Genomic DNA, 19,788 nt, shown 5'->3' with positions numbered 1-19,788 from the left:
TTTCCACACTCTCCCTTCTCTGCTGTCATTATTGACATCTTTGTTCCTATTCCTTTCCATATGCTACACTCTCTTCCCTCATCATGGTTTCCCTCCTATCAAAGACTACAAGCTTAGAAACATGCTCTAGCATCTCCTTTGACTCCACGCTGCCCCTTCAGTTACCACCCCTTCTCTTCACCCCTTTCTGCTCTACTTCAGAGTAAAAATGTTTGAAAGAAACGTCTATAGTTGGTGGCTCTAACTTCTCATCACCTATTCTCTCCTCAACCTTACTGCAATCAGACATCCAGTCCCCAGATTCCACTAAGACTTGTCAATATCATTACAGTGACCTTCAATTTATGTGATTAAAGTCAATAGTCATTTTTTTTCTTACCTTACTATACATCTCGTTTGACAAAGCTGACCATATTCTCACTCTTCAAACATTTTCTTTTCCAGTTGTTTACGGCACAACACTGCCCTGGTGTTCCTCCTACTTCAGTGACTGCTTCCTCTCAGCTTTTAGAGTTATATCCTCTTCCTCTGCTCAGCCTCTACCCACTGAAGTGCCTGTGAGCTTTAGACTTGGGCTCCCTTCTCCTCTTTACCCCCACAGTCCTTGCTAGGTAATTGCAGCCAGCCTCATGATTTTAAAAGCAACAAATATGCTCTTTCCACAGTCTTCTTCATTTCAGCAAATGGAATCGTCATCCATTCAAACAAAACCAAATAATATCTAAGAGTTATCCTTGATCCCTCTTATCACAATAATCTACCCTACCAATCCTTCAGCACCTTTAGCTCCACCTCTAAAACATATCCCAAATCTATCCACTTCTATCTACACCACTATATCGCCCTAGGTTAAGTTACATAATCTCTCATGTGTATTATTTATATAATCACCTTATTATTTTTTTACATCTTTATTGGATTATAATTGCTTTACAATGATGTGTTAGTTTCTGCTTTATAACAAAATGAATCAGTTATACATATACATATGTTCCCATATCTCCTCCCTCTTGCGTCTCCCTCCCTCCCACCCTCCCTATCCCACCTACCCAGGTGGTCACAAAGCACCGAGCTGATCTCCCTGTGCTATGCTGCTGCTTCTTATTAGATTTCCTGCTTTACCTATTGTACCCCACAGTATATTTGCCACACACCTGACAGAGTGATATATTTGAAACATAAATCAAAATGTGTAAGTAGGAGTTTAGAGTTTTTCACTGCACTGAAAGTAATAACCAAACTCATTAAGGAAACAGAATAAATGATCTGGCCTCAAACTATGTGACCTTATTTCTCATCACTCTCTCTTACACCCATCATGCTGCACTGGCGTGTGCGTGTGTATACATGTGCATGTGTTTTCCTTAACCAGAAGCTACTTTCCACCTTAGGAACTTTGCTATCTTCCCTCTCTGTGGAACACTTTCACACCATATCTTTCTAATGGTTCCTTCCCTCTCCTTTTAAAACTAAATCTCTCATCTTTATTTAATCTTTTAAACAAGTCCTTACAATATAAATACACAAATATATGACTTTATATGAATGCATCTATGGAATATAATGTGTTTTGCTTGCCTCCCTATTTTCCCTTGCACCAACATAAACCTCTTAACACACATTTTCAACTTAGTATTTTTCATTCCACACTTTTGTATAAGACCATATAATCATATACACATTTAGATGTATACACATACGAGAGATCTTGTCAGCATTTTACAAAACTGGAACTCTTGTCACTTTTATTTTGTTTTACTCATTTAACTACACCTTGTGGATATGTCTCTAAGTCAAATGGTATAGTTCTAAGGTACTCTTTTGAATAATTTCATAATTTTTTCATATAAATGTTACTACTCTTTTGCTAGGTGCAAAATAAAAATCTCGTTTCTGTAATATGAATTTTCCTAACTAGCAGTGATTAAACATCTCTTTTTTATATTTGTTGCCATTTGAGATTTGCTTCTTCTAAGCTGCCCATATTTTGATCATTTTCTTATTTTATAAATTGTTTATTACTTGTCTGAGAGCTCCTTGTACAGGTATATTAACCATGTTTTATACTTTTCCAAATTTCTCAATTATATATTACCTTTGTTTACATATCTGTCATTTAAAAGTTTTAAATTTTTATAAACTGATTGTATTACTGTTCTTCAAAATCTTGGCAGTTATTATACCACTGTAAGAATATAGTGAATATGAGAATACCACTATTAAAACACACTATTTTAAAACAATGAAATCAAAATCATTTATATTTTGAGATGCACCCAGATGTACTTGCTGCATTAAAAATTTGAATTCAGCAAAGGTGCAGTTAGAAAACGTTTTACCTTACTCCTAGTAACTGGAGAAAATGACAATCAGCAAAGGAAAGCATTTATTGCAAGAATAATTCCTACTCTAGTCAAAGACTTTCAAAATAAGTGAGATATGAACAAGACATGAGACAGGTAATACTGCTTCAGAATATCTAATAAGCATGCCTGAAGAAAATTCTCTAAAACAAAAACTTAAGTTCACTAACAGTAAAATTAGGACAAACCCTGTTGTCCTTTCCAAAAATACTTATACAAAATATTTCTCTGAAGTTATCTATTAGAAGGAGTTGAAGGATGGAGTTAGTGGAGGAGACCTAGCTTATAACAACCTCCTCTCCTCCATTCCTCCAGCTTACTCCAACTAGAGTAAGATCAAAAAGAGTTTTTTCAGTAACTAGAAAGATTTGCACAAAATACACTTACGTTTCAACAGTGAAGCCAAAGACATAACAGTGAAAACCACAATCTTAGTATTTTACTTTCAAGCTTCATAAATTAAATCTTTTTATTTTATCTATAAGTGCTTAAGTCTATTTTTACTCTGGTTTATTGCTAACAATTTATAACAATAGTAATATAAAATTAACTTTGTATTCTTATAAATTTGTCATCCTTTTATATTTTGAAATAATTTCAAACATACAGAGAAGTTTCAAAAAGCAGTACAAGGGAGGAGATATGGGGATACATGTATATGTAGAGCTGATTCACTTTGTTATAAAGCAGTAACTAACACACCATTGTAAAGCAAACTCTAATAAAGGTGTTTAAAAAAAAAGTAGTACAAAACTTTCAAATATCCTTCTACCAAATTACCTGTTAACATTTTACCACATTTTCATTCTCTAAACACACGTAAGTTTTTCTCTGAACCCTCTGGACTAAGCTGGTTATAAGGTCCCTTTGCCCCTAAATACTGTCTTAAAAACAAGGACAAATATAATTATCAAAATAAAAAACCAACATGGAGATACAGCACTATTATCTAATATATAAACCTTATTCAAATTTCTCAATTTTCCCACTAATTTCCTTCATAGGGGAAAAAAAATGGTTTGCTTTTTTTTCTCCTTCTAGCACAGAATCCAATCCAGGATCATATGGTGCATTTAACTGCATCCTGTTTAATTTGAAACACTTTCTCAGTCTTTGTTTTTCAGGACCTTGGCACTTTTGCAGAATACAGGTCATTTACATTGTGGTATGTATCTCAATTTGGCTTTGTCTTGTTTCTTTCTGATTATATTCAGATTGTACATTTTGGACAGGAATAGTTTAGAAGCAATGTGTCCTCAATACATCCCATGAAAATCCACATATCTATTTACCCCCTAAATAGTATTGTTAGCTTGATTAAGGTAGTGTCTGCCAGTTTTTCCCCCCCAGCAAAGCTACTATTTTCCCCCTATAATTAGTAAGTATATTGTGAAGATCTCTATGAAAATATTGTTTTCTCATCAAACTTTAACAAACTGATTTTTGCATCCACTGATGAATACTGCCTGAAAAATTATTACCATGATGGTTGTCAAATGGGAATTTTCTAATTCCATTACATTTTCTATCTACATTTACTAACTGGCATTTTACTGTGAGAGTTTTCCTTTCCCTTCATTCATTCATTCATTTATGTCAGCAACAACTCATGGATTCTTATTTTATTCTATGGGTTATAATTCATTCGTATCTTTACTCATTCTGATGTTCAAATTGTCTTTTATTTCAGCAGTGAGAGATCCTCTATGTCGGCTTCCTGTGTCCATTTGACATGCTCCCAGTATTCTTTGAACTTCCTGGCACAGTCAAATGTTCCAGGCTTTTCCTGTTCTTTCCCTGCCCCAGTCCTAGAATCAGCCATTTCACCAGGAAGCTCTGATTCCTTTGGTAGAGAACTGTATTTAGAAACTAAGATATGGAGGCTAAGTTACTCGGGTGTCACTGTTTCTGGGCCCTCTCAACAGACAGAACTAGTAGATATGTATACGTACACACATACACAAACACACTTCAATATCTGTTTCTATTTTTATCAAAATATATTAAAATCCATGGTACTTCCAATTCCAATTCTACGTCATAGGGTTTACCACAGGCTTCTCCCTTTCCATAGCTCTAACTCCCTTCTCTGACTGTAAGAAACCCAGCTCCCATTATCCACAATACACTTACTTATTTGCTCATTCTTAGATTACACTTTAAGTAGTTTTCAAATTGCTAAGCCACACTATGAAAAACAAACCTACCATCTAGAAACAAAAGACAGTTCTCTTATCGATACTCTGAAGGACTGGGTCAAGAGATAAATGCATACATAATTTTGGTAAGATATTGTCAAATACCGTCCCCTCAAATTGCTATACCAATCTGTATTCCCATCTGCAATGCACAGGACTGCCTACTTCTTCACAGCCTTACTATACTTTCATTAATAACAGTATTTAGGGCTATGAATTTTCTTCTGATTCCTACATTAAATATATTCCATAAATATGGATGTGTACTATTTTCTTATTTTTAGAAATTATGTTATTTTAGTTATATATTTCCCTTTTTACCCAGAAGTTGTTAAACTGGCATCAAACTTTTCAAAAAAGAAATTCTTATGTAGAATTAGCTTTCAAAAAAACCATTAAACAAAATTAATTTCTGGTTTTACTACATGGTAATTGGCGTATGTTTGTAATATTCTCCTTTATTGAATTTACTGGTGTTTCTTTGGTTAGGTAATATATGATCAATTTTGGTGAATGCTCTTTGTACCCTTATATACTCTATTTTCTAAGTGTAGTGTTCAACATATCACTTAAAGTCAATTTTATTGATTATGCTGTTTAGATCTGGTTTAGATCATCAGTTATTTTTTGTCCATTTGATCTATTTCATACTAAGACTACTATGTTTAAGTATCTTATTACTAGTTTGCTTCCATTTATGTTTCTTTGTATCTCTTTCAGTTTCTGCTTGATAAAGGTAGTATTTAGTATACCATTATTCCTAATTCTTACATCTTCAAGGTGAATTACAGCTTTCAGCACTAAAAAGTATCTTTCTTTGCCCCATTTAATGCTTTTCTGTCTACAATCCTACATCATCTAATATCAGGATTATAACCTGTTTTCTCATTGTTTTCATTTGTCTGGTATACCTTTACTTTTAGTCTTTCTGATTATTCCATTTTAGGTGTGTCTCTTTTTGCCTATATTTGGAGCTTGTGAACTAAACTGGAAATGTTTTTTCTTTTAATAAACAGTCCCATTCACATTTATTGATATGACTGATAATGCTTAGAGATTTCACTGTCATTTTAATACTTTAATAAATATTTAATGCTTATACATATTATGTATATTTCCTTTTTTTTCCCCTCTCTCTAAATGAGGTGTTTTCTTTGCTCCTTTATTTTAAAAAAATTTAACAAAGATTAGCATTTTTGTTCTAGTGGTTACCTTTGTAGTTACAGCTTTTAAAAATGCCCTTGGTCTCCTGTTTTCATGTTTAATCTTTCACTATTTGATGTGTCAAATCTTAATGATATTCTTTAACTCCCACCTATTGCCTAAACAATAACCAGTGTGCTTATTCTACTTTCCTCTTTCCCTCTCCTTTCTTACCATGTCTCAGTTGCCTTATTTCTATTTTATCACAATAAAGTAACATATAATAAATAATATATAACACATTATTCTTCCACCCCTGCCCCCACTGTTGCTTTAGGCTAAAATCTATAGTTAAGTATATTAAATGTTGATCATGTATTTTTTTGTTTATTTCCTCAGACATCTCTCAGTTGTATGAAGCTTATCCTCTACTAGATTGTACACTAACAGCTCATAAGTACAGAAGTCCCTGAGCTCTAGTATGTTTAAAACTTGCTTTTATAATCTTTGTATTTGAATACAGCTTGACTGCAAATGAAATCTTTGCTTCAGACTTTTTTCCCTGCATTTTTTGAAAATGCTGCTCTCCTGTTGCCTTGTGCTTTATTATCTCGATTTTGCAAAATTCGATGCCAGTCTAATTCTCTGCACTTATAAATTTGTTTTTGTTTTATACCTAGAAGCCCTAATTTTTTTTTATCTTAAAATCCAATAGTTTCAGTAGGATATGTATCAGAGTTGATCTCTGCAGGTCCACCTAATCCTTGGCATCTTACTTTCTCTCTTATTTATGAAAACTTTAATTATAGTTTAAATATTAGTTCTATGGTTTTGTTTTTCTTCTTCAGGGACTGCAATTATACATAAGTTCGAGCTTCTTTATCTATCTACCTTTTCAACCACTTCTCTCAAACCCTTTGAAATTACTTATCTCATTTTCATTCATTTAGTTGTTTCCCTGCCTTCCTTCAATCACTATTAAGGTTTCATTTGAATCTATTATTCCTTGGTCACTTTGTAATTTAGTCTTTGTTTTGATATGACTTTACCTTTTTTTTTCTGGAGTTCAATCACTTTCTGTTTCATCCATGCTTTAAAAAAAAAAATCCACTTCCATTCTTAGTATTTCAAAATTCTGAATCATGATTTTTTTGTCTGTAACATTCCTAAATACTTGTTTAAGGAAATTTATTGCAGGTTGGAAAGTCATATAGCAATTTTTTCCCATTTTTTCATTGTTGGGGGAACAATCTTATCACCCAAATAGTAGTAAATATCATTTTGTTTTCTTCTTTATAATAGTATATATAGGAGAATACTGCTTGCATCACTGTATTTCTATGGAAAGAACAAACAGTGGGGAGTGGTTTAAAATATTCTTAGTTCAAGATCACCTCTCCTTCTAAAGGAGTTAAGTATGGTCCCTTTAATGGAAGGCTTTGGGGGGGGGGGTACTGGCAGTGGGGAGAAGACCTTTGTGCCCTTTGATAAATAAATATATATATATATTTATATATATTTGCATATTCTTTTGTCTTGAAGGATATATACATATATCCATTTGTATATATCCACATATTCATTTCCATTCAACTAGCATTCTCCAAAGAGTACCTCTGCCTTCCTTTTTACCCTCTTCTCCCTCAAATAGTTACCTTTTCAAGACTATATATAATACTTCCTTGAACACTACATACATTTAAGTTCTTTCTTTACCTGTGGTCTCTTCTGACCTACAAATAGTATTTTTCAGAATTTTTGGACTTAGGGTAGAATTCCTCTTTTTGGTAGTGATTTCAAATCAATCTTAAGATAGCTACAAGGTTTCCTCTTCTCCTTTCCCACATACTTTTTCCTGATGTATGCTTGCTCACCTCAAAGACTTACAGTAGAAGTTCAAGAAACAGCACACTGTGACTTGGTAATAATTTTCTACTTGGAGGTAATGTAAAATTTAGATATGCTTTGCCTTCTAGTTGTGCCAAGATTGTAGGTTTTATTTGTTCTTGTTTTTCTGTATCTATTTTTGAAGAAATTATGTTGGAAGAGTCAGGATTAATGCAGCCACCATTCCTTTAATTACTAAGAATTCCTCCTATAAATTTGAATCTTTGTTTTGCAACAGGCTTAAAAATTTTTTTACTTTAAACATATTAAACATTTAATTTCATTTTATTTTAAATATTATGAAATTTTAAAAATATCAGTATTAATAAAGCTATTTCAGTATCAGGCAAAATAAACATAAATTTTATCTTTATTAAAAAAATTTTTTTAATGTTTATTTATTTGGCTGCATCGGGTCTTAGTTGTGGCACGCCGGCTCTCTAGTTGTAGCATGCACGCTCTAGAGCGTGCAGGCTTAGTTGCCCTGCAGCAGGTGGGATCTTAGTTCCCCGACCAGGGATCAAACCCGCGTGCCCTGCATTAGAAGACGGATTCTTAACCACTGGACCACCAGGGAAGTCCCATAAATTTTATTCTTAAATTGTTGTTTTACTCCAGTACTGTAATAACTATAAAGAAAAAGAATAGGACTAAAGGGCTAGACTACAAAATTCAGTGCCTCTATAAACTGAGACACATTTGGTTTTAACCTAACCAGCTTTCCTGATTTGGGGTAAAATCTGGGACTAATATAATTCTCTGAATTCAAGAAGGTTGAACTGTACCATCTCTAAAAGACCTTCTATGTTTTAAATCCCAAGTACCTGTAAAGATTTTCACATCATATATATTTAGACATACTTTATTTCATTGTTGAATTTAAAAGTCCAGGAGAGACTTTGAGTTTCTGCTCCAGCACTTAACACTCATGGAAGTCACCACTCTGTCCTAACAACAAGTAAAAAGCTGAACAAACTGAAAAATCAACAACTCTTCTTAGATCCCTCAGAGAGTTGAGGTCCCAGGGCAACTTCTACCTCCCAAACTGGAGACAGACAGGCAGATACTACAAATCATAAATTACCAGAGCCATGAGCAGAAACCTCCAGAGGAATCAGTACAGGGGTAGGAAAATCTTAACTGTAATTGATGAGTTGCTGGAGGATCACTGTGGACAAGTATAAAACTTAAGAACTCTAGGGGGACCCAGTCTTGGGAGAGCATACCTACACTTTTGTGAGTTTTACCTCCAGGACCTCTATTTATCAGGTTCTCACAGTAAATTGAAATAATCAACTAAGATGGTATAAACCAGTCCAAATATATATACAAAGGATGACAAAGAATAAGATCCATGTAAAATGGAGAGTCAATATATATTATCAGACTAGATAAAAAACAAAATCCAGCCATATACTATTTACAAAAGATATACCTAAAGCATAAAGACATAGGTTGAATGTAAATGTAGAGAACTAGACCTATCAAGAAAATACTAGCCAAAAGAAAGATGTAGCTATATTAATGTGAGACAGTAGATTTAAGTAGATTTAAGACAGACATGCCTTCCTGAGGACAGAAAAAGTCAATATGTATTAAAAAATTCACCAAGAAGATATAACAATTCTAAATATGTATGAGCCTAATGAAATATTCCCCAAATATATAAAACAATATGTATTAAGCTAATAAAATACAGAGAGAAATTGACAAATCCATCATTGTGGTAAGTGCAATTACTGTGGTAAGAGCCAAAACCAAATACATAAAAAAAACCACAAAGAATACAGATAATGTGAACACAAAATAAGACTGAATAGACATATGTAGAATCCTGCATCCAACAATTAAAAGAATACACATTTATCTCAAGTCCACTTGGAACATTTACCAAAACTTGATCATGATTTAGGAAATTAAGCAAGTCTTAACACATTTTAAAGTGTTCACAATCTATTGGTAAAGGCAATATAAACTACTATAAAACACTGTAATAAGTTCAATATAAAGTATTTTGGTAAAGACTGAAAGATAGTATCTGAAACAGATTAAGTACATACATAATTAATATCTAAAATATATAAATAACTTTTAAGGAAAAAATCAACAATCCAGCAAAAAATGGGCAAATCACAAAAACAGGTAACATTTCACCTTCATTGGACCAAAAAATATATTTAAAAAATGAAAAAATAAAGTGAGAGAGAAAGGAAGGAGAAAGGCAAAGTGTATAGGAAAAAGAATTTTTCATAAATTACTGTAGTGTATCTGGTACAACCACTTTGGAGAGCAACTTGAAAACCACACAGTAAAACTATGACAGACATACTCAACCCAGCAACTCCTCTAGATATTTATCACAGAGACATGTCCACAGATGTAGCTTTAGCATCATTTCTAACATAACATACGCAGCAAAATTTCTAAAAAACTGGAAACAACCTAAATGTTCTTTGATAGAAGTACTGATAAATGAATTGAGGCATATTCTTTCCTACGAACTAGTTGTACTAAATGAATTACACAGACAACTCTCCAAAACACTACATTTAGTGAAAAAGCATGTGCAGATAATAATGCTATTATGTAAAATTTTTAAACCATGTTGAAACAATATTCAGTAATATGTGCTTAAGTAATAAAGAAAATACAAATTAAATCCATGATGGGGGTTACTTTGGGGAAGCAAAGAGGAATGAGACTAGGAAAAATTATAGAGGACAGTAAATTTTAAATTTTTTTCTTTTACAAGGAAAGATATCTGCAGCAAATATGTCGGAATTGACATACACTACTTCTGGATAATGAAAGTAACAGTGTTTGAGGTACTGTTTGTTCTCTGTATTCTGCCTTAAAATAATTTAAGTCTATTTCATTTTTTATTTAAAGTATAAGAGGATGTCTGTCTCTAAGTAAAATGGAGTGACTGATGGAAGACCAAAGAACCCACTGAGATCAACTACAAAAAGAGTGAAATACACCAAATACCTGTTCTAAGACATGAGAAAGCTGCTGAAGCAAAAAGGACTGAAGATGCCAAAACTTTAGAGGGATGAAAGACTTCACTTCCACTTAGAAGCTTCCGATGAAACTGTGTGTTTTTCCTTCTTGGTCTAGTTCTTTTTAAAATGTAAACTTTGTACTAAAGCATAACATAAAGGAAAGCTCACAAATCCTGAGTGTGTGGCTCAGTGAATTTTCAAAGAAAAGAATATGGCCTTAAATCTAGTATACACCGGTGCACCACCCAGAAACACTCTTTTGTCCTGTCTCCAAGTCATTATCACCTTGTCCCAAGGAAGATCATTAACCTAACATCTAGCATCATAGATTAATTATGCCTGTTGTTGAGTTTTTTATGAAGAGCATGTGTTCTTTTCTGCTTTCTTGGTATGGTTTTTGCAATAAATTGCACTGGGTCAACTGAAAATCCATCTGAAAAATATCAAATTTTGACCCCTACACCTCAAACCACACACAAAAACAAATTCCAAATGAATAGCAGATCTAAAATCCAAAAGCCTATTTACAAGAGAATAAATATATACACTGTGTTCTAGTCACACAATGGAATATTATACATCAATGAATATGTATAAAATACATCTCCATGCAACAACAATGATGAATTTCACAAACATAATGTTGCACAAAAGAACACGTGATGTTCCAATGACTTTAAGTGTGTTATTTAACTTACTAGCTCAAAAACTCTAGTAATTCAAAACTCTATTTGGTATTACCTCCTTCAGTAACTGCTCCCTGAACTACCCCACCATCAGAGGTTGGTGGTTTCTTCCATAAACACTCCTATTACCTAAGCTTACTTCTATTTGCAATACACTTAAATGTATTTAATGAGTTCCCAGTGCCTAGCAGTATCTCAGATAAAGTAGGTATTCAAATGTGGATGAAATAAACGACATCTCTTCTGCATGGGAACGATTTTTTCTCTTTAATGCAAGAATAATGAAACTTTTAACTCAGAATCCACAAATTCCAAAATCAGTAAAATTAAGATACCCTTTTAGTTTATGACAAATTGTTCCTAATCTAAACTTAAAAATAAACTACCCAACTACCTCTTTTTTATCTTTTCTGCACTTTTTTTTGCCAAAATCATCTGAGGAGAAATTCAGATACCCTTGTCCCATTTGGCAGCTTGGCAAGCTGACTTAGCAGGTAAATTCAACACAGGAATAGGCTATTTCTAGTTGCTGAGATATAGTGGCAGGCCCATTTTTTTAACCAGGTCATTTCCTTCACTTAAAAAGTTCCCATTACACAGTCACTTACATATTCCTAGTTGTCCTTTCCCTCTAAACATGTGGAGTCCTTTCCACTAGTAGTTCTAGTCTATCTATGCTCAATTTAAACATGACTCTGTATGGGATACCGAGAGCTGAAGGGATCTTAGGTGCTCCTCTGCTTGTACGTTATTCCCCAATAAATCCTATTTTACATTTATGCTGCACATGGTCATGAAACAGGTCCCCATGCCCCCTCTACATGTCACACTCCTCAGATTTGTGAAGGGAAATTTACTTGCAATCTTGCTAGAATCATTCCTTTGGAATGATGGTATGATTATTTTATCAGTCTTCACTATTTTATCAACCTTCGTAACGAATCATACTGTGTGAGCCTTAACACTTTAGCTAAGGAATCTTCATGAGCTGAAACAAGGGGACCTCTTCAGTTTGGTCTATCAGCAACCCTAATCACTTCCACTAACTTCTTTACCAGCTGCTCAGTTGAGTTTTGTCTCCAATTATATCTGTATTACTGGATGAACTACTACTACTCAGACTTTACAGTACACATCTTCAGTACTGTTCTATTCCTGGTAAGCTTCCAAAAACCAGCTGTTCTTGAAACTTCTGATATGCAACCTTTCTGGAGATAGTATCCCTCCCTTCTGCATATGCTTTCAGTAGTAGTTCCTTTACAATAGTCTATGATATTATTTTTCCTTCCTTCCTTTAAATGAAGGGATTGGCAAACTTTTTCTTAAAGGGCCAGGGAGTAAAGATTTTAGGTCTATGGGCCATACAGTCTCTGGGGCAACTACTCAACTCTGTGGTTTTAGTGTGAAAGCAGCCAAATACAATATGTAAACAAATGTGCGTGGCAATGTTCTAATAATGCTTTATTTATATATAAAAATAAAAAATAGGCAGCCAGCCCATGGAACATAGTTTGCCACCCCCTGCTTTAAACTCTTACAACTTCTGGACTTCATATACCAGTATCATTATAACTATCCTGAATTTATAAGGGTTTACTGACATTGTAGTGAAAATTAAGTTCAATAATATTTTATCAATTAAAGCTGAGATATATACATAAATGACTTAGAAATATTTATAATAATAAGAGTTGTAAAAAAATTCTCATTATTTGTTGGTGAATCAGAAAATCTAACTGACCAGAACACATTCACTGATAACCACAGTTAACTTAGGTAGTACCTAATTATGACAACAGAGGTGGTAATTTAAAATAATCATCAATATATGGAAAACTAACAAACATAATCAAGTGTACAGCAGACTAAATATATTATGATAAACCTACACAATGGATGGTAGTAGTGGAATTGCAGTGATTTTACTTTTCCTATTCTGCTTATTTATGTTTTCTATAGTTAACAAAACTGATTTCTATAATAAGAAAAAAAGTTTCTTTAAAGCACATGATGAAAAGTCAAAAGCTTTTGATTGCTAAATGTTTTAATGTAGTCTGAAAATAAAAATATTTAGACTTCAAATCAATTTTTTAAGAAAAATCAACCATTCTATCCTACACTCCTTTTTAAAAAAATTTACACCAATTAAATAGATAATTAAAATTTTCATTTACCTGTCGGTTCCTTTCATCCATTATGCGTGTGATTTGTATTTTCTTCCGCCCCATTTTCAGTCACCTTTCCTTCCTTATATTCCAAATATTTAATTCAAAAATTAATTTTCTTCAATACCCTAATGCATGGTACACAGCTTCTATTATTTCAGCTTCTAGTTCAAGGGCTACAGCTGAAATTTTCTATAAGATATAAAAGAAAACACAAATTAGAAAATTTAAGTTCTATAAGTTTGCAACTCATGAAAATGTTATTATACAAATTTCAAACCTGCCTTTATAGTGCACACAGACTGCATTATTAACTGAAATTTTTCATTACATAAAATTAGTAAACAAGTTGAAGTCTTGTTAATTTTACCCTTAAAATATCTCCTGAAACTTTTCATGCCTCTAGTTCTGGCTAAAAGAGTGCAATTATATATAACCTTTGAGTTTTTCCTCAATGAATATAATAACAGCAAAACAAGAGCAACACTTACTGAGATCTTTCTATGTGCCAGGCACTTTTCTAAGTACCTAATATGCCTTAACTCATTCAATCGTAACTTCAATCTTCTGAGTTATAATTATCATCTCCATTTCATAAATAAGGATATTAAGGCAGAGAGTTGTTAAGTAATGTGTCCAAGGTCACACAGCTAGTAAGAGGCAGAGCTTGTAATATGAACTCAGGGAGTCTCTAGAATTTCTACTCTAGAACATTATGGAATATCCTTAAAAGCTTTTGATAGCCTCCATGTCAAAGGATGAACTAATAATCTGGGTAGCCCCAATCTGCCTTTACAAATTCTTCTTGCAAACTGCCCTAGCCACTAGCAAAATTACTATTTGTCAATCCACAAAGACATTATATACTTTCATAATAATATGCACCTAAATGAAACACTATTCCTTTGGCCATTTAATTATCTCCTCCTTATCAGCCAAGATTCACTTTGAATGTCACCACCCTGATGAAGCCAAGACCAATTCCCCTTGGTAGAATAAATCATAGCACCTTATTTTGTGGGTACATCTGTATAAATTCCAAGATTATTTCCCTTTGAGACTGTGAATCTTTCAAAAACAATGATTTTTTATTCCATTTATCTCTACAGTAGAATGACTGCAATGATATAACTTGTCATGCTCTGAATGACAGTTGTGTCAAAAACCCAGTGCTTTCAAAATTTACATAATAAAATATTTACAGAGGGATGGGGGATGGGAGACAAATGTTATAACACAATAACAATTTCTCAAGGGAATTTTTTGAAGTATTTTTAATATTGTACATGTAACTCTATAAAACTTCAACTGTACTATGCAAATCCAGTGTTTAAATAAATCTGGCTTTTGCTCAAAAGCAGTGAGTTTCCAATTCTTATCACAACCATCATTATCATCAGCACAGCATTTCTTACATATCTTCCCTTATCATTCTGTTATTTCTTTATTTATACAAATATTAATTGCTCAACTATTAACAACTGATAACCTATTCAGTGATCACCTACTTGCAAAACAGGTACTTCCAAACACTGAACTAGGTACATATGATAAAATGGTCAAGGAAAAAAGGCATAATTTCTGATCTCACAGTCCAGAGTCTAGTAGGGGAAAACAGACATTAGTCAAACCATCATATAAATGAGTTTGTACAAAAGTTCTTTTATCTGACCTAAATTCATGGTCAGGGCAGGCTTCACTGAGAACTGCTTCATACTCAAACCTGAGTATGCACATATACTTACTAGGCAGACAGAATAGCATGTGCAAAAACCCTATGACAAGAATGAGCAGGAAGCATGAGAGGAACTGAAAGATGGCTAGTCACTGGTAGGAATCAATTAAACAAGCAGCTGTGCTGTGGAGTGTTTCTGTTTTCTCAACAGACTGCAATATAAACAATAGAAGTTGGCTTACTCCAAATCATGTTCTATAATAGATCACAGCACATCCAATTCCCATTATGAAAACTTGCACAGTAGCAGGCAACGTAAATATTCACACATTTCACCACAGAGATAATATGTTAACTCCTATAAGGTATATGCACTTGTATAATCTGAAAAATTCTGAACATATCTGAGCATTTTGCTTTAGACAATGGTGGAGTAGGTTGCTTCAAACCTGTCTTTCCCTGAGAACCACTAGAAAAGCAAAGCAAAAAGTAATCTGTTTGGGCTTCCCTGGTGGCGCAGTGGTTAAGAGTCCACCTGCCGATGCAAGGGACGCAGGTTCGTGCCCCGGTCCAGGAAGATCCCACATGCCGCGGAGCAGCTGGGCCCGTGAGCCATGACCGCTGAGCCTGCGCGTCTGGAGCCTGTGCTCCACAACGGGAGAGGCCACAGCAGTGAGAGGCCCACGTACCGCCAAAAAAAAAAAAAAGTAATCTGTTTAAAACAACTGAAGAACTTTCAAGACAGTGAGAATTTGCAGGGCTGGGACCTAGAAGTAACAGGTGGGGCCAGACTTTAGACTCGTTTTCCCCTAGAATCATTCATAGATTCTTAAAACACTAGTTGAGAGGCTGAGAAGCTAAGCAGAGCTTTCCACACTTCTTTGGGTGGGGACACGAAAATTCAATTCAGAGCCTGGCTAGGAGGAATAGCTCCAGCAAACACACTGGGAAGCTGGAGGGAATCTAAAGGACTATACCCTAGGTAAAAGGTAAACCAGAAATAGACCAGGCCACAAAAGGAAAGAAGTACAGCTTCAAATCTTCTCAATCTGACTATACTGAGGGAATCTGGGCTACCTAGTATCATTAGCCTAGCTGCATGCCAGTAAAATCTTCCCAAAAGGTTTTAGTAAAAGTAAATCTTATCAGCAAGAAGACTCCAAAATTCAAATTATCCTATCATTTTTCATATGAAATGTCTAAAATAAAACAACCCATCAAGATCTGACTGAAAACTAAGACTTTAAAATGGCACCAGAAATAGACCCATAATAGATTCAGATAATGGTGTTAGCAGAAAAGTTTTTTATTTTTTTTAATGATCCATACTTTTGACCAGATTTAATAACTTTAGTTATTTATTGGCTGTGCTGGGTCTTTGTTGCTGCACGTGGGCTTTCTCTAGTTGTGGCAAGCGGGGCCTACTCTTTGTGGTGCGCAAGCTTCTCATTGTGGTGGCTTCTCTTGTTGTAGAGCACAGGCTCTAGGCACGCGGGCTCAGTAGTTGTGGCTCACAGGCTCTAGAGCTCAGGCTCCGTAGTTGTGGTGCACGGACCTTAGCTGCTCCGCAGCACGTGGGATCTTTCCAGACCAGGGCTCGAACCTGTGTCCCCTGCATTGGCAGGCAGATTCTTAACCACTGCGAAACCAGGAAATCCCAGAAAACAGTTTTAAAATAATTTACTGCGTTAAAAGGATTTTTTAAAATGAAGAATTTTAGCAAACAACACTAAAAACATGGAAAACAGAGAATTGAAAAATACAATTTTAAAAACAGAAATTAAGAAATTGATGGATGAGTTTAACAATAGGTTAGATACAGCTGACGAAAGAACCAATGACCCAGAAGATAGGAAAGAAGAAAATACACTGAAGCCCAAAAAGACACAAGAATGGGAAATACAGAAAAGAGTGTGAAAATATTATGAAACATGAAGAAAAGATCCAAAATTCATGTAACTGGAGTCCCAGAAAGGAAGGCGAGAACATATGAGAAAGAAAAGATATTTAAAGACCTAATAGTTTAAAACTTTAAAAAACTGATCAATGACATCAAGCCACAGATCCAAGAATATCTACAAACTCCCAAGCAAAACAAATACAAAGAAAACCACACTTAGGCAAATCAAAATAAAGGGGGAGGTTGGAGGGACAGAAAGAAAGAGACAGAAACAGCCACAAACAGACCTTAAAAGTAGCCAGAAAAATTAAAAAATATATTAACTTTAAGAGTAACAGTAAGATATAGCTGGCTTCTTTGAATAAATAATGGAAGCCAAAAGACAACAAAATGATATCCTCAGAGTGCTCGGAACAGGGTAAATGCCAAGATAGAACTCTGTATCTGGCAAAAAAAAAAAAAAATAACAACCTTCAGAAATGAAGGCAAAATAGAGACATTTTTAGCCAAACAGAATCAGAAAATTTGTCACTAGGGAACATTGAAGAGACTTCCTCAAGTAGAAGGAAAAGAGGGATTGCAGATACAGCTTGGATATGCACCAAAAAATTGAAATATAATGAACGGGCTAAATATGTAACTCTAAATGAATACTGACTAAATAAAATAATGACAGTATTTTGTGGAATTTAAAATATTACAATGCACAACAATACATAATTGGGAAGGGTAGTAAATGAAGTTAAAGTGTTCTAAAACACTTTCATTGATTAGGAAATGGAAAAAGTTCTCATTTACTTTAGACTTCAAAACATGAAAGATGCATGTGGTAATCTCTGAGATAACCACTAGAAAGACAGTTAGAGTATATATAGTCATTCCTTGGTATCTGTAGAGGATTGGTTCCAGGACTCTGAGAGGATACCAAAATCTGAGGATGCGCAAGTTCCTTATATAAAATGGCATAGCATTTGCATATAACCCACACAAATCCTCTCATATACTTGTAATCATCCTTAGATTACTTATAATACATAATAAAATATAAATGCTATATAAATAGTTGTTGGCATGCAGTAAATTCAAGCTTTGCTTTTGGGAATTTTCTGTAATTTTTTTTCCTGGATATTTTCAATCTACAGTTGGATGAATCCATGGGTACAAAACCCGCAGACATGAAGAGCCACCTGTACAGCTAACAAGCTAACAGAGGGGGAAAATGGACTAATAAATAATCCAAATAAGATTTTAAAAAAATAAAACCTAATTATAAGATGATTATAGAGGATATATCTGACATGGGGATACAGAAAGAATAAGCATGGAGAAATAAAAAGCATGGAGAAAGATATCTTTTATAAAACACAAACCAAAAGAAAGCTTGTGTGGCTATACTTTACCATAGAAAACGTTGATGCCTGAGATAGATAGATATATAGATATGGATAAGAATATAGTGGGATATTTCATTACAATAAAGTTCAATTCACCAGGAAGGCACAGCAATTCTAAATTTGAATGCACCTGGTAACACCTAAGTCAGGTATCTTTTCCTGAAAAGCAGATATTCTGTGCAAAACCCTAACTAGGAACTTGTTTTCCAATATTTTAAATAGGAAAAATTACGTTACATATCAACTGATAACCCCCAATCACTTCTCTTTTAAAATTTAACTAAACATAGAAAATGTCCATTTATCATAGTAAATTATCATGGTTAGGATGTAAAATGCACACTATATGACTTCATATGCAATAACTTTCTCCCTGGCTTTGTTTTCCTTCTCCACAATTTAACATTTTCTCATCATGTTTGGGGCATTCTACAAATTTAAGCAAAATCAAGGACCAAATATGAAAGGCAATTAGAAATTTATTCAAAACAAACACTCATGGCAGATAATAGCTCAAAAGCTTACAATATTGTAATATCTTTCTTATTGCCAGAAACATCAGAGATGCATATTCCCTTTGTTGACACTAAGCAGATGTTTCAAAATGTCTACACGTGCTTCTAATATTCAACAAATTACATTTGGAAGGTAATTTGTGACTTTCCCCCATAGACCAGTTTGCTAAAATATTGTACTGAATTTTACAGATTAAAAAATACTTTTTCTAAATAAACTTAAACTAAGAAACTACAGTATGGTATATAAAGCCAACATGAAAAGAACTATGTGAAGTCCACAATTCTAGCAAGTTGATTTTTTTTTTTTTTTTGCGGTACGTGGGCCTCTCACTGTTGTGGCCTCTCCTGTTGTGGAGCACAGGCTCCGGACGCGCAGGCTCAGCGGCCATGGCTAACGGGCCCAGCCGCTCCGCAGCATGTGGGATCCTCCCGGACCGGGGCACGAACCCGTGTCCCCTGCATCGGCAGGCGGACTCTCAACCACTGCGCCACCAGGGAAGCCCCTAGCAAGTTGATTTTAACACAGCTTTCTCAGTAAAGGAGAAAGGAACAAGCACACCAAAACAAGGAACAAGCAGACTAGAAGAAATAGGAACAGATTTGAACTTTACAATTAACAACCTAACTGACATACAGAACATTATACCTAACAAATGCAGAAAATACATTCTTTGTAAGTACGTAAAAAACATTTACCAAAAACGACCATACACTGGACCAAAACTAAGGGTTAACAAATTTCAAAGAACAGACATGTTTCTCTGAGCTCAAATTGAGCTATGAATTAATAACAACAATATAACTAGAAAATCCTTATATATGTGAAAATTAAGCAATAAACTTCTAAATAGCCCATG

The 19,788-nt window shown here is 34.2% G+C and overlaps 1 protein-coding gene across 10 annotated transcripts in view; it reads right to left on the bottom strand.

The window, feature by feature from the left end:
- MEF2A (myocyte enhancer factor 2A) overlaps nt 1-19,788 on the bottom strand; it is a 178,506-nt gene that overhangs the window by 78,771 nt on the left and 79,947 nt on the right. For all 10 annotated transcript variants that reach the window (XM_079907386.1, XM_079907385.1, XM_079907389.1 and 7 more), the window contains one exon: nt 13,454-13,636. In XM_079907386.1, coding sequence (XP_079763512.1) covers nt 13,454-13,507 — 54 coding nt within the window. In that variant the 5' untranslated portion in view covers nt 13,508-13,636. The remainder of the gene's footprint in view (nt 1-13,453; nt 13,637-19,788) is intronic.

This window comes from Stenella coeruleoalba (assembly GCF_951394435.1).
Source record: "Stenella coeruleoalba genome assembly, chromosome: 2".
Classification (NCBI taxonomy): Eukaryota; Metazoa; Chordata; class Mammalia; order Artiodactyla; family Delphinidae; genus Stenella; species Stenella coeruleoalba.
The sequence above is the reverse complement of the archived record's forward strand: the minus strand, read 5'-3'. Positions and strand labels throughout refer to the sequence as shown.